The sequence below is a fragment of the Rhinatrema bivittatum genome, chromosome 5 (assembly GCF_901001135.1).
Source record: "Rhinatrema bivittatum chromosome 5, aRhiBiv1.1, whole genome shotgun sequence".
Classification (NCBI taxonomy): Eukaryota; Metazoa; Chordata; class Amphibia; order Gymnophiona; family Rhinatrematidae; genus Rhinatrema; species Rhinatrema bivittatum.
This window is the reverse complement of record NC_042619.1, coordinates 89,501,440-89,517,378: the sequence shown is the minus strand read 5'-3', so window position 1 is coordinate 89,517,378 and position 15,939 is coordinate 89,501,440. Positions and strand designations below refer to the sequence as shown.

At 45.1% G+C, this 15,939-nt stretch overlaps 1 protein-coding gene across 1 annotated transcript in view; it reads left to right on the top strand.

The window, feature by feature from the left end:
- ATP8A2 (ATPase phospholipid transporting 8A2) overlaps nucleotides 1-15,939 on the top strand; it is a 1,219,142-nt gene that overhangs the window by 895,618 nt on the left and 307,585 nt on the right. Inside the window, exon 30 of the mRNA XM_029602569.1 lies at nucleotides 1,842-1,920. Within this exon, the coding sequence (XP_029458429.1) occupies nucleotides 1,842-1,920 (79 nt within the window). The remainder of the gene's footprint in view (nucleotides 1-1,841; nucleotides 1,921-15,939) is intronic.

The window sequence follows — 15,939 nt, the reverse complement described above, 5'->3', positions numbered from 1 at the left end:
TCGATTTTTAACGATTTTTAACGATTTTTCACGATATTTTACCCCCCCAAACGGCAACAATACGATTCCCTCCCCCTCCCAGCCGAAATCGATCGTTAAGACGATCGAGGACACGATTCACATCCCTACTTGTCAAGGCTCATTCTGTTGGCAGCATCAGTGACCCACTTGCAAGCAGTTCCTATGGAGGAGATGTGCAGAGCTGCAACATGAAGTTCTCTCTACACATTTACATCACATTATTGTTTGGATAGGGATGGCCAATGTGACAGTAGGTTTGACCAATCTGTCCTTTGGAATTTGATTGAGGTGTAGAATCCAACTCTCGTCCCGCCTACGGCCCATCATATGTGTTCCGGCTGCCCCCCCCCCCCTCCCCGTTACCAACAAAACCAGTTGATATGTCCATTGGCAATTAGTTTAGATGTTTTGTTTGTCCCCGGTTTTCGTTGAGGGGCAGCCTGTAATTAGAGTTTCACCCATGTGTGAGGACTACCATCTTGCTTGTCTTTGGAGAAAGCAAGGTTGCTTACCTGTAACAGGTGTTCTCCGATGACAGCAGGGTGTTAGTCCTGATGAAACCTGCCCACTACCTTGTGGAATTGGGTTTCCACTATGTGGGTTTCTTGTCCTTTTATATTTTATCCTTGAGTTCCATATTGTAAGACTGAAGAGGACCCCACTTGGACACATGCTGGGCATGATCAATGAGACACAGTCAAAGTTCTAGAAAATTTGACATAAGTTTTCCATGCCCAGCTCCATCTGATAATGTCACCCATGTGTGAGGACTAGCAACCTGCTGTCCTCTGAGAACACTTGTTACAGGTAAGCAACTCTGCTATTTCATGCCAGACATTCCTTTCTTATTCTATGCTAATAGAATATAAAAAAATAAAAGAAAACAAGTCAGCAAAGCTCCCATGATTTTCTAGGAAAAGAAAAAAATAGAGTTGATATTTTTTTCCTCTCATAGATGGTAATAGGAGCTGTGCTGCAAAAAAGGAGGCTCACAAATGTATTCCTGCTCGGGGGAAAAAATAAATATATTTAGGCTGGGGGACTTGTGGAGGCAAGCAAATACCTCATAAGTGTGTGGGTGAAAAACACCTGGTGGGCTGTATAGAGTGGAGGACATTAATAGCACATCTGTGGTGGTTCTGTCTTCTGCGTGCACAAAATTTATTTTTTTTTCTTGCCATATTTAAGCGATATTCACTTGCCCAAATATTTCCAGAATAAACCCTCTTATAATAGTTGATATTTGACAGAGGCTGAATATCAGGCAGTATATGCCAAGTAGAGGCCCAGAACGACAGGGTAAATTGAGCCCAGAAACTTTAAATGAAGCTAACAGTAGTGCCCTGAAAGTTTAAAAGGAATAAAATGGGTGAGGAAATAGATTTATAAACCTTAAGAATAATGAGGGCAATTTTCAATAGCCCACAGGTTATCAAGGTGCATTTTCATTTGTATGGACCTTGCAGTTAATTTCCAGAGGAAAACTACCCTTTGAAATTGGCTTCAAGGTATGTGCATACAGAGTGGCTATGTACAATTTGGGGTATAATAGTAGTAGTTTTGAAAATGAAATCTATACACAACTTTTCTCCTGTGGCTTAAACAGACCTCCGTGAATGCCTCTTTTAGCCACCGTGAGAGGGACAGTGTTCAACCTAGATAATTACTTATTTACCTGGGATGCCTTTGAAATGTTCTCAGTATTCTCAGAAATAGCATTACACTTTATCAGTAGAGCTTTCAATGACACATTTGTTGAGACTTAGACATAGATCTAGAATCTAGGAGACTCATGACTCTTATGAATTGTTTTCCCTCAGGTTTTCTGGGGTCACTGCATCAATGCCTTGGTCCACTCCATCATCCTCTTCTGGTTTCCACTGACAATGATGGAACATGGTAACTGTTTCCTTATTTCAAATGGTAGCAAATAGCATTGAATCTTACCAGTGCCAGTTGTATGTTTGCAGGAAAAGTAATGCATAGTTCTGCAGGACACAGAGAAATTTTCAAACTAGCAATGTTAAGACACTTCAGAAATCTAGAGCTGTGAGGAGAAGGCAATTTTCCAAGAGGCTCATCCTGCACTGGAGAGATATAGTTTGGATATGGTGACGTGTATTTTCTATTCTTAGGGCATTATTCTCAACATAATAGGGATATGCAGCTTGGGAAACTGAACAACTCACTGCTTGTTCTCTACATGCGGACAGGCTGTTTCATTTTTCTATAGTGCTATAGAGGCATACGGAGGCCAGAAATCAATGGTTCTTTTCTAAACTTAATCCCAATGTCTGAATAGAAAATGTCATCTTCCTTCACTTAAACTTTGCAAGTAACTATTTGAACTTGCAGTATAGTCTAACAGTAAGGGCTTAGCTTTCTCCTAGGACAAGCAGTATAGTAGTCCTCACAGATGGGTGATGGCATTGGATGGAGCCCAGCACGGAACTTTGACCTCAAAGATTCTAGAGCTTTCAGCCCCACTAAGCATGTTCAGCTGTAGTCATCACCCTGCCCACTAGGCAAAGTCCCTCAGTCTCTTTTTTTCTGCTGAGCTGTCATCTCGCAGTTGTGGAGCTTGTGCACTTTTTTATCAGAAAACACACAATATTCAGCTTTGCTCTCTTCTTATAGGTTGTAAGTGATTTTTTTCTAGAGCTGCAACTTTTCTTTATGGTAGTTTTATTCTTTTTTCCAAGTGTGTGCCGGCTGCAAGGTGGGTTCTCCCCTGTGCAGCCTGGCAGTATGTAATAAAAAAAACAACTGCTCCTGCAGGTTTTGTATATGTGTCCTCTCTTGCTCTGTCTGTTTTTCTTTTTTTCCACAGTGCTGGCAGGAATGAACTATGCAGTCCACCGGTGAGCTGTGTAAGCTACTGAACCTGGGGACTCGCCTGAGTTCTACCCGGGCTGGAGTTCCATGGTGGTTCACCGATCACTCGGCATCGATGGATTCAGACAGTGGAAGAATCGAGGACCATGCCATTCCTGTGGTGGGGGAGAGCTCATCCTCCCCACGACTCAAGAAACTAGTCTCCATGGGTGGGAGCCCTGGATGACATTGCTTCTCCTCCTGCTTGCCAGCCTTGGCAATACAATCTTCCTGTGAGAGAGGATGAGTGGAGCCTGGGCTAGCAGCTTGCTGCCGCACCTCGGTGCCATGCCCATGAATGGTTGCCCGTGCACAGCTATGACCAGCACATCATTTGTCAGATGCATCGATATCAGGACCGCGTCAAGGACAGGGCCCATCCTCAGTACCGTAGTCCCTTTGTCGCCATCAAGGTCTAGGGTCACCCTCATTGCCCTCGAGGTGTGTGACTGCCCACAATGTTGTGGTGGCCTTCTGTGCTGTTGGCATCGGTGGAACTGGAGTATCGGTGCCACAGTGCCCTCGGTACCGTGATGCAGCACGCTTAATGTCACGGTGTCTCGATGCACTCGATGTCATGGCGCACTTGATGCCTTGGTGCCCTCGGTGCCGCAATGCCTTGATGTGGCATGCTCGATGCCTCGATGCACTTGATGTCACGTGCCCTCGATGCACTTGATGACTCGATGCACTCTATGCCACAGTGCCCTTGATGCATTCAATGCCATGGTGTCTTTGATACATTCGATGGTACCATCGATGCTGCTGTGCTCTCGATGCCATCAATGCCCTTTATCCATCAAGGTGCATGCATGGCCACTCTCAGGGCTGTCGAGATTAAAGCGGGGTCAGCCCTCAATGCCGTTGAGGCGCGTACCCTGTATGCCATAGGTTGTGCTAGCATGATCTCAATTCCATTACAATGCAATGCTGCCCTAATACCATTGATGCCCTCAAGGCCATTGAGGTGGGGGGGGGCTATTAAAGGTCCCTTTGGACCACCAATGCCTCTCATTAGTGCCTCGACTATGTCGAGCCCCACCGCACAGGCACCAGACTCACCATTGGGCACCCTTGTCACCCCTGTAGCCATCGACTGCCAGGACTTTCTGAAGCCCCCACATATCCCTGCAGCCCTCAGGGGGCAAGGGTTCTTGGCCTCTTACGGATTGAGCTCATAGGTAGCCATCTACTCGAGGCACCCTGGTGCACTGGTGCATCTGGACGCAGTGGCCCGGTGCCCTCAGTGCTCCTGGGTGGGGTTCCCAGTCCTCGCTAGGGTGTGGGATTTCTTCCACAAGTACAGCATTCGGGATTAGGGGTGTGCTTCCATCCGTGGATGGGTTACCACTGCATGAGTCTGACTAGCGTGCTTTCACACTGGAGGGCTTCCAGTTGCCCTCTGTCACCTGGGCATTGGTGGGTGTGTGTGTGTGTGCGCATTGTTCCTTCCGGGCAGTCACAACAGGTTGTGATCCTTAGCCGCAGGACTGACCTTGGTCTGCACTTCTGGTTGGATCCTGAGGTGAATGGACATCATGAGAGTAGCTCGAGCATCCTCTTCTTTCTCAGCAGAGGAATATGAATTTTAACCTCTACCATGTTCTTGTGGAACAATCCCTGGGGCTATGTCCCTGAGTAATTGTTTTCTCTGATTTGGAGTCCCGATCCTCTGAATTGGCACGTCTCCTTGGAGGGAACGGCAGCGGTGGTCATTGGATCGTCTTCAGCTGTGATCCCTCTGGGGATTGCAGTGGTGACCTCCACTCTCTAAGGCTGGCTGCCTGTGGTGAGTTTGTCGCGTTGGTGCCTTGGTGAACAGTGATTGTGCCTCAGCTCTCCTTTGGGGAGTTGCTAGGTCTTTCAGGATCGGGAGGCCCCGATTCTGCTGCTTCCCTCTCCCCTCTAGAGGGGAGATTCGACTGGGTTCTGAGGCAACCCTTTCAGGTTCACCTATGGATGCCCCACTGTGTAGCCCTTCGAGGGGTGTCCTTTGATTCCGTTCCCGGACAAGGGATGTCACTGCTGTTATTGGCACCAGTCCCAAGAGTAGTCGAGAGTAGCACTCTCTCTTGGACACTTGAGGAGTGGCATGTCTAATCTCGAGGGAGCCTGTCTAGTGTTGCTCCACAGTGGCTTTCCAAATTTCCCCCCGGTTCAGGAGTTACCTTGGTATCTGCTGGGCTCTGTGGGTTTGCTATCGTCAATCATCCTTGCCTGCAGGACCCTCCTCTGTGAGGAGTGTTTCGGTCCATCAGCTAGGTGATCATGCCTTTCACTTTTTTGCCATTTCCATGACAGAGGGAGTTGGGGGCCAAGTACCGCACGTAAGGGATACTGCCCTCTGCTCACAGTAGCGTACAAGGTATTATTCCCCCATTTTCAGGATCAACCTGTCTGTGGGCAGAGCAATCCTGGGTCATGCAACCTTGTCCATTGCTGGGCCACGAGCTCCCTTAAAAGGGGAAGTATATGCACTCATGGCTGGGGTAGTGATACTCTGTCCTGAGAGAACGCTGGGCCTGCCCTGATGCACTTTGGGTTTCTGGGCTGGTAATACAATCAAGGATAGCAAATGTAACCCCAATATTTAAAAAGGGCTCCAGGGACGATCCGGGAAACTACAGACTGGTTAGCCTGACTTCAGTGCCAGGAAAAATAGTGGAAAGTGTTCTAAACATCAAAATCACAGAACATATAGAAAGACATGGTTTAATGGAACAAAGTCAGCATGGCTTTACCCAGGGCAAGTCTTGCCTCACAAATCTGCTTCACTTTTTTGAAGGAGTTAATAAACATGTGGATAAAGGTGAACCGGTAGATATAGTATACTTGGATTTTCAGAAGGCGTTTGACAAAGTTCCTCATGAGAGGCTTCTAGGAAAAGTAAAAAGTCATGGGATAGGTGGCGATGTCCTTTCGTGGATTGCAAACTGGCTAAAAGACAGGAAACAGAGAGTAGGATTAAATGGGCAATTTTCTCAGTGGAAGGGAGTGGACAGTGGAGTGCCTCAGGGATCTGTATTGGGACCCTTACTGTTCAATATATTTATAAATGATCTGGAAAGAAATACGACGAGTGAGATAATCAAATTTGCAGATGACACAAAATTGTTCAGAGTAGTTAAATCACAAGCAGATTGTGATAAATTGCAGGAAGACCTTGTGAGACTGGAAAATTGGGCATCCAAATGGCAGATGAAATTTAATGTGGATAAGTGCAAGGTGATGCATATAGGGAAAAATAACCCATGCTATAATTACACGATGTTGGGTTCCATATTAGGTGCTACAACCCAAGAAAGAGATCTATGTCGCAATGAAAACACCTCAGACGGTCTTCAGGGTGAAGCGTGCTGCCAGCATTTTGGGCAGCCCCCTTTTATTGTAAAATCATTACATAGCATTGCATCGGATACATACGTCACATATTTACTGCTACAATATTTCCACATAAATGTTTATGCTGACCTTTTACTACGTGGGTGCAGAGAGGTGCAAACGGTCAATCTTCAGGCAGGGAGGGGGGAGGTCATTAGCTGGTCATGAGGCAATGGTACTGAGCTACCTAGGTGTGAAAACCCACAGAAATGCAAGTAGGTCATAAACTAAGCTGGTGCTGCAAAGCTTCTGCTGCAAAGCTTTTGCCCTAGATATGTTCCTTGCAGACTTCCTGTTAGCTATAGTCAGGAAGTATGTTTACTTGCTAAAACTTGCTGCGGTCGGCACAAAACAGTTTCTTTATGCTAAGAGTAGGTTTTAGACATGGGACAGATGTTGACCTTCTGAGGTGGCGTGCCATCTGTCAGGGAAGCCAAACACCCAACCCCCACAGATCTAGGTGTCATAGTGGATAACACATTGAAATCGTCGGTTCAGTGTGCTGCGGCAGTCAAAAAAGCAAACAGAATGTTGGGAATTATTAGAAAAGGAATGATGAATAAAACGGAAAATGTCATAATGCCTCTGTATCGCTCCATGGTGAGACCGCACCTTGAATACTGTGTACAATTCTGGTCGCCGCATCTCAAAAAAGATATAATTGCGATGGAGAAGGTACAGAGAAGGGCTACCAAAATAAGGGGAATGGAACAACTCCCCTATGAGGAAAGACTAAAGAGGTTAGGACTTTTCAGCTTGGAGAAGAGACGACTGAGGGGGGATATGATAGAGGTGTTTAAAATCATGAGAGGTCTAGAACGGGTAGATGTGAATTGGTTATTTACTCTTTCGGATAGTAGAAAGACTAGGGGACACTCCATGAAGTTAGCATGGGGCACATTTAAAACTAATCGGAGAAAGTTCTTTTTTACTCAACGCACAATTAAACTCTGGAATTTGTTGCCAGAGAATGTGATTCGTGCAGTTAGTATAGCTGTGTTTAAAAAAGGATTGGATAAGTTCTTGGAGGAGAAGTCCATTACCTGCTGTTAAGTTCACTTAGACAATAGCCACTGCCATTAGCAATGGTGACATGGAATAGACATTTAGTTTTTGGGTACTTGCCATGTTCTTATGGCCTGGATTGGCCACTGTTGGAAACAGGATGCTGGGCTTGATGGACCCTTGGTCTGACCCAATATGTCATTTTCTTCTGTTCTTATGTTCTACCGGGGTTTGCGCTTATGACTCCCTGGCTTCCCATCTCCTGGTGGAAACTTCGGGACTTCTCCCCTGGGGCAATTGCTCTCAGCTTCCGCTGTTTCAAGAAGTCTGAGGACTCCATCACAGTGGGTTTACTTCCTGCTGTCTTTGGCAGTGAGTTGTTCACTTGGGGTTGATAGACAACCAGGTGACTTGTGCTTGCCCTGGCAGTCCACCGGTCTACCTCCTTGTGTTCTTTGCTCCTTCCGACTTCTAATTGGTTTGTCAGGGGGAGTGGAGATGAAGCTAAGAAGCCCATGGTATCTCTCCGTGTACCTGCAGGGAGAAATACTGCCTTAGTTTTTTTCTCATTCTCTGGGTTGCCCAAAGGAACTTCTTTCTCCCCTTGCTATCCTGTGACAGGATAGATGAACCGGTTCTGGCAGGTGCTCTTGAATGAGCTTTAGGCCTATTTTATCTACCTGCCGGGAAGCTTTAGGCTACAGGTCTGTTTTGGGAATTGTTCTCATCCCCTGAAACCCTTGACACTGTCCTGTGCAGTCAGCTAGGTCTGATGCTTCGGCATGAGGTGATTGTCCCAGGTCCTGCAGTGGTTTACTGCTTGTTCTTCAAGTGTGGCATGGGTTTCCTTAATCCATTTGGCCTGCCAGCCATACTTGGGCCCTCTTCTCCAGAGCTTTGACTGTCAATAGTCGACAGTCTCTTTCTGGAGGGCTCTCAGACCCCAGTTTGTTTTTTCGGTTGTTTTTTTCACACCAAAAAAACTGGGCGGTTTTCATCCTAGAGTCTCTCTTGTTTACATTTCTGGTTCCTTCCTGTATTCAGGAGGATCTAGATCCACTGTTTTTGTCAGAAACCCTGCTTGTACTGTTTTCCATGATACGCTGTTGCTTCTGCATGCACTTGCATCACTCCCCTGCCTCAGGCATCCCTGCTACGTATGAGGGTTTGTGTCTCAGTCTTTTCTTGGCTTTCTTTCTAGAACCCAGCTCTTCTCCAGCTTACACCCCTGATGTGTCAGCTGCCTCTCAGGCAAAGGAGGGAGTAGTGCTCCAGCACTATGCAGTTTACTTTTGTCCTGCTTGGACAGTCTGTAGCTTGGTATTCACCCATATGTGAGGACTACCATCCTGCTTGTCCTAGGAGAAAGGAGAGTTACTTACCAGTAAGAGGTGTTCTCCTAGGACAGCAGGATGCTAGTCCTCACGAAACCCTCCCGCCTCCCTTGAGAGTTGGTTTCTCCATGTATTAGCTATATCATGGACTGAGGGACTCTGCCTAGGGGGCAGGGTGATGACTACAGCTGCACATGCTCAGTGGGGCATGCTGAAAGCTCTAGAATCTTTAAGATCAAAGTTCTGTGTCAGGCTCCATCCGATGATATCACCCATAGGTGAGGACTTGACATCCTGCTGTCCTAGGAGAACACCTGTTACAGGTAAGCAACTCTACTTTATATTAATGTAAGATTAAAATCTTAACACTGCCTTTTATTCAATGAAGTACATTATTCACTTAAAAATGATTTTTAAAAGCAGGGAGAAGTAATCGCATCTAGCACATGCACATGTCCACCAGGTTTTATAAGCCACCCACATGCACGCACAAGTCCCGATGCACAAATATCTCGGATTGGGAAAATAAGAGGCAGAATGTTGGTGAGGCATTGGAATTTTGGGGTGTGGCCTGGAGATATCCATGCAAGTAGCTTCGTACCTGGGCATGTGCCTAGGTTTAATTGAGCGCAAATTTACTTTTGCTATGGAGGAGGTACAAGTCTTTATAAAATTATTTCCGGGCATGTCTGAAGTCTGTTTGAGGGGCCAGGGTTAACTGGGAGGAGTGCAAGATAAAGAAACAGGAGTTTTGGTGGGTCTAGTTCTAGATTGGGCAAACTAGTAGATGAACTGGTGAAACTGGTCATGGGCTGGATGCATGTTTGTTATAAAATTCCTTCACTGGTGCGTACCAAAGCCGATTTAAGCTATTGTACACATATAATCATAAACGTAGGTGCACACATAAGCGCACCAGGGCTATTTTATAACATGCGTGCATATGTACAGGCAGGATATAAAATTGCTGCCTATCTGGCCGTGTGCCCATATACATAGCACCTTATGTTCTCTAAACTTAAATCAGCACTGTCTCATGAGAGTTGCAATATTAACATCTGCCATAAGTATGAATTCAAGCTTAACATACGAGGTTTTGAAAATCCACTTGCTGGGCAAATGGATTTTCTCAGCTAGTGAGGTAGCCCTGGGAGCAGGAAGTGGAGGCATCTTTGATCTCAGTTGGGGACCAGGAATAGGCATCATATTTGCTTTCGGTTATGACCTGGAAGTCATCATCTCTTCATCCCATCATGGCCCAGGAGGAGGAGAAGGCAGTGGCAGCAGCAGTAAGCCCAGAAGGAGGAAGAAATATATTCAGCCCTGATCACTTTTGAACATAGTTAAATTTAAAGTTATCCAGAAACATGTTCCCAAATAATTTTAGATCTGCTCCAAGGAATGGCTAGAATTAGCTGAAAAACATATTTTTCCAAATCCTAATGTCAAAGTTAGATAAGTTTCTCAGCTAACTCAACACTACCCAGAATGTCCCTGAAATACCCAAAACTTATTTGGCTAATTTTTAGCTGCAAAATGACTTATTTGGTGAAAAGTTAGCTGGATAAGTACCAGAAATATTAAATTCTCGGCCTTTAGCCAGATAACTTGTGAGTTATCTGTCTAAATGTCTTTGAATATTAACTTTTAATGTCTTCATTAACCAAGGTCAGAAATCTTCCATGTTAACCATTCCTTACACTTTGTCCCAGTTAGCACAGGGAATCTCCTCTCTTCTTAATCCTTGCAAAGAGAAATCATATCCTCCTAAACACCTTTTCCCCCATATAGAATGTAACTTCCCCTCTCCCCGCATAGGCAGTAATCCCACCAATAGACAGGAACACTCTCTCTTGCTGACTAGGTATCACCCCACAATGGCAAAGGAGCTGCCCACCAACCTCCCTCTACCCCTCTGGAAACATGTCTTACTATGCTAGAATGACCGAATCTTCATGGGCAAGACAGACATCAGAGTCCTCCTGTCTTCATCACTGCTGTCAGGAAATTGTTGCATCGGAGATGGACCCTTGGGCTGAGGTGGGGTTGATGCAACCCGTAGGCAGGTGGAGTTGACTGAAGCTGGAGGCCACTGGAGTGTCACTTATACCAGCCCTCATTCCCCTCGGGTTGAGCCTTTGGGTGCCGGGGCCGGCAGGACTTAGGTGGGCCTCAGTGTTAACTAAGGATGGAAGGTGGTTCAGCCCAGAGACAGCAGCCAGTAGATGGTATAATCCTATCCTGAACAGGATTCAGTACAGGAACTTGGGCGTCAATGGAAGAAGAGGTAGCTGGTGGCGCCCAAGCAAAGGGAGGTCTAAACCTTGTAAGTCCACGTCCAGAGAATAGGCAAGGAGAGGCATCACTGACAGGCTAGGAACAGAGCCGGCGGCAAGTAGAAGTTGTGGCAAGCGGCGTAGACTCTGGACACAGGAGAGTCTATAGCATAGTTGTTCAAAGCAATGCTCAGGGCATGGAGAAGGCAGGAGTAGTCAATCAAGGCAATGGTCAGAGCACAGAGAAGGCAGGCGTAGTCAATCAAGGCAATGGTCAGAGCACGGAGAAGGCAGGCGTAGTCAATCAAGGCAATGGTCAGAGCATGGAGAAGGCAGGCATGGTCAGGCGTGGCAGAGATCTGGGGTTGGAGAGAAGCTGAAGCGTAGTCAGGCGTAGCGGAGGTCCGGGGCTGGATAGAAGCTGAAGAGTAGTCAGGTGTAGCGGAGGTCCAGGGCTGGAGAGAAGCTGAAGAGTAGTCAGGCGTAGTGGAGTTCCAGAGCTGGAGAGAAGCTGAAGAGTAGTCAGGCATAGCGGAGGTCCGGGGCTGCAGAGAAGCTGAAGAGAAGCTGAAGAGTAGTCAGGCGTAGCGGAGGTCAAATCCAAGAATCAGTCCAACACATAGACGAACAGGAACACGTAGAACAGGAACCGGGAATCATAGGAAACAGGAACACCATGAAGACACAATTCGGAGACCAGCAACGAGTACTCAGAATACAAGGAGACCTATTGCAAAGGCAACGCTACTGAGTGAAGCCTGAGCCTTTCTACACTGAAGAGTCTGACATCAGCATCTGGGTCTGCGGCCAGGTTCCCGCCGGGGCCCTTTAAAAGAACTAGAGATGCGCACACGTGCGCCTAGGAGAGGGCATGGTGCTGATGACGGAGTCTCTCCACGGGCCACGTGGAGAGGCCCAACGAGCAGGGACATTTTGGCTGGTAACACTGGGTAGTGAGGCAGGACCGGAGGCACTGGAAGGAACCCGAGGTCGGAGCTGGCGGCCCCTTGCCGCCAGAGAAGAGGAGCCAGGCCTTGGAATCTGTCTGAGGTGAGAGGGCCACTCTGTGGGGCTGCCGCGGGCGGCACGCGTAACAGAAATGACATAACTAGGAGCGCTTCACCTCTTTATCATGAGATAATGGTGAAGTATCCCTTGCAATATCATTCACTGATAGCAGCAGCATGGACCTGAGGACTCTAATGTTCCTCCTGCCCATGAATGTCCTACCCCTCCAGAATGTTAAAGTGTAATTCTCGATGAGTGGGTGGGTGATTGCGAGGGTTCTTTTACTATTGACTGAGGATTCTCGCCTTTGATGTGGTTACTGACTACTGGGGAAGGGGGTTTCCTATTTATCAGGGGTTACTTACTATTAAGGTGGATTAACAGTTTAACATTTTTGTTTCTTATACGCTACAAAATATATTTCTGAGTCTTCCCTGATGTGGAGAAAGCCACAGAAAAAAGAGGAGGCAGTTTTTTATTTTATACCCTATTGCATGGTAAATTGGGGCATTGTTTTTCATCTGATTTCCATGTAAATATATAATTAAATTTCATAATATAAAGTATAAGGTTTTGAGACTGAACTTTTTCCTTAACTGTATTGAATGCTGCCGCAACATCAAGTACAGCCAATACAAATCTTTGCTCTGAATCGAAACCCTGCTGAATTATATCTACCATTAAAATCAAAAGGATTTCTGTTTTTATTAATTTCTGAAATTCAAATTGTTAAGGATCTAAAAAAAGGTAGTTTTCCTGGGGGGGCTAGTTAATGGAAGCTTATTTGAGCAATTTCTAAGCAACAAAATAATTCAACAGAGGAATAAACACTGGAAAGCTGATTGCAAATAACAATAATAATTACTACTAGAAAAGCATTTAAATATTCAATAAAAATAGCAAAGCTTACTTTCCTGATAGATGATGGGCCAAAGCTACCTATTCTGCACTTCCGAAAGTGAAGTGTATAATGTTCTAATCATTTTCAGCTTTGCCTGCCTTTATTCTGTAATCTTATCAGGAGACTTCTAACACTAGCAGATGTATAAAGTTGAAATGAGCAAACTGCTTTTTCTTATCTAGTTGGGACAGACCTAATTAATAGCATCTATATATACTTTGGCTACAAACATTAGCAAAGAGGTCTGTTAAACTCTGCAACAATTATTTGAGGGATGTGGCAAGTAAAAGGTGATGCATATAGGAATAAAATAACCCATGCTATAGTTACATATTAGGAGCTACCACCCAGGAAAAAGATCTAGGCGTCATAGTGGATAATACATTGAAATCGTCAGCTCCGTGTGCAGCAGCAGACAAAAAAGCAAACAGAAAGTTTGGAATTATTAGAATTATTAGAAAGGGAATGGTGAATAAAACAGAAAATATCATAATGCCTCTGTATCGCTCCATGGTGAGACCGCACCTTGAGTACTGTGTACAGTTCTGGTCGCTGCATCTTAAAAAAGATATAGTTGCACTGGAGAAGGTACAGAGAAGGGTGACCAAAATGATAAAGGGGATGGAACAGCTCCCCTATGAGGAAAGGCTAATGAGGTTAGGGCTTTTTAGCTTGAAGAAGAGACAGCTGAGGGGGGATATAATAGAGGTCTAGAACGGGAAAATGTGACTCGGTTATTTACTCTTTCAGATAATAGAAGGATTAGGAAGCACTCCATGAAGTTAGCAAGTAGCACATTTAAAGTTAATTGGAGAAAATTCTTTTTCACTCAACGCACAATTAAGCTCTGGAATTTGTTGCCAGAGGGTGTTGTTAGTGCAGTTAGTGTAGCTGGGTTTTAAAAAGATTTGGATACGTTTTTGGAGAAGTCCATTTACTGCTATTAATCAAGTTAACTTAAGGAATTGCCACTGCTATTACTGGCATCAGTACATGGTATCTACTTAGTGTTTGGGTACTTGCCAGGTAGTTGTAGCCTTGATTGGCCACTGTTGGAAACAGGATGCTGGATTTGATGGACCCTTTGTCTGATCTAGTTTGGCAAATTCTTATGATCTTATGATGTGCAAACAGAAAATAATTATGCAGGCGTTGGGGTATATGAAAGCAGTAATTAGGTAGGGGATCAAATATCTGGAACTGTTCTGTGTGCCTGCACATGTGTAAATTAAGTTAACAGGCCTAGAATCAGTTTTGTGCATGTGTATGTACATTCTGTTTATGTATGGCTCCAAGATCATCAAAAATCAGAAATAATCCCATAAGACCCTCCCACCCCCAAGCCTGTTCCTGTGTCCAATGCACTTGGAAAGCCAACCCACCAAATGCTAAATCAGAAATCAAAATGAAAGTTTTAACTTGTGTGCCTAATAGAGTTGTAGTAAATAAACATGTATAAATTTGATTATGTCTGCACGTATGTTGCTTCTAAAATCTTCATTATGTGCATATTTGCAAACCATGCCCCAATATACCCCTAACTTGCTCCTTTTTTGAATGTGTACTTTTGTTCATGTATGTGCATTTAAACACATATGTGACCCCTTTTTAAAATACACATTGGGGTAGATTTTAAAAAACTGCACCCGCGCAAACAAAAGTATGCCGGATTTTAATAGATACTCGCATAGCCGCATGTATCTTTTAAAATCTGGGGTCGGCAAGCGCAAGGCTGCGCAAAATCGGCAGCCTGTTCGTGCCGAGCTGTGCAGCCTGCCTCCGTTCCCTCCACCCCCCCCCGTACCTTCCCCTCCCTAACCCACCCCCCAGCCCTATCTAAACCCCCCCTACCTTTGTTGGAAAAGTTACGCCTTCCCGAGGCAGGCGTAACTTGCGCGAGCCGGGCCGACTGCCGGCGTACCATGTTCTGGTCCGGGGGCTGGTCCGGAGGCCGCGGCCACGCCCCCGGGCTGGAACCACGCCCACTGCCCCGCCCCGGAACACCCCAATGACGCACCAGCCGTGACACGCCCCCGATGCCCCCCCCCCCCCAGGAAAGCGCCAGGACCTATGCAACATAGGCTCGGCGCGTGCAGGGGGAGCTTGGGGTAGGTTTTCGGGGGGTACGCGTATCTTACGTGCATACCCCTTTGAAAATCTGCCCCATTATGTGAGATTGGGTCACATAAACATGTAATGGACATTTTTATACAAGTAAACATTTGAAAATGTACCTTTAAGGGTCAGAGGTCTCAGCTGTCCCTCAATAGAATAGATCTAACTGAATTTCTTGAGAGATTAGATATAGATGCAGGTACAACATCTATATTAATTGTACTGTTAATCTTAGACTTTGTTAAAAATATTCTTCAAACATAGAGATGCATTGTTTTTTTTAAATAAAATTGAATGTTTCCAGATATCAAATTAACAAGGGGAGTGCAGAGCAAATCACAGTCCTTACAAGTTCCAAGATATATCACTTCTTTATTCCAATGAAAACTCCTTTATTTTGAAAAATGTGCAGAGTAGTACATTTAAATTATTGTCCCCCAGATATGTCATGAGTAGTACAGTATATTAGGAAGCAATTCTTGCTGCACTGGCCTCAGGTAGTTTAGCGTGGGGCTTCCTTTGTCTTATGGTTTCTGTGTAAGTGCATTATAAAATATCATGGAATTCAATATATCTTTTTTGATCCCCCAAGAGTCTGTATTCCTGTCAAATATGATTTCTGTTCCTGTTCTAGCTTCCCCAGTGTCAGAGAGGCCAGAAGCCATCCCACTATGATGCTCACATGCTTATTTTCCTGTTTTTATTTTTCTACTTTTTCTCTTAAATGGACTCTCCCACATAATGGTGGACTAGTATATGTCTTATGTTGTTTTTTTGATATATTTTTTCTTTTTAATTTTTTTATTGTAATGATATTCCAGTTTTTTTTTTAGAAAACAGTTTTTACTTGTCATACAAATGTTAACATTTAAAAAGAGAGAGAAAGAAAGAAGGCCTAGCAGAAATACAGGTGCTTATATAGCCAGATGTGTCTGGCAGGCTATGCTATGTGATGATAGAATCAAACTAGCAACTGGGTTTGTCTGGAAAGCTGGAAGTTCTGTAATTAAAAATCGTGTGGAAA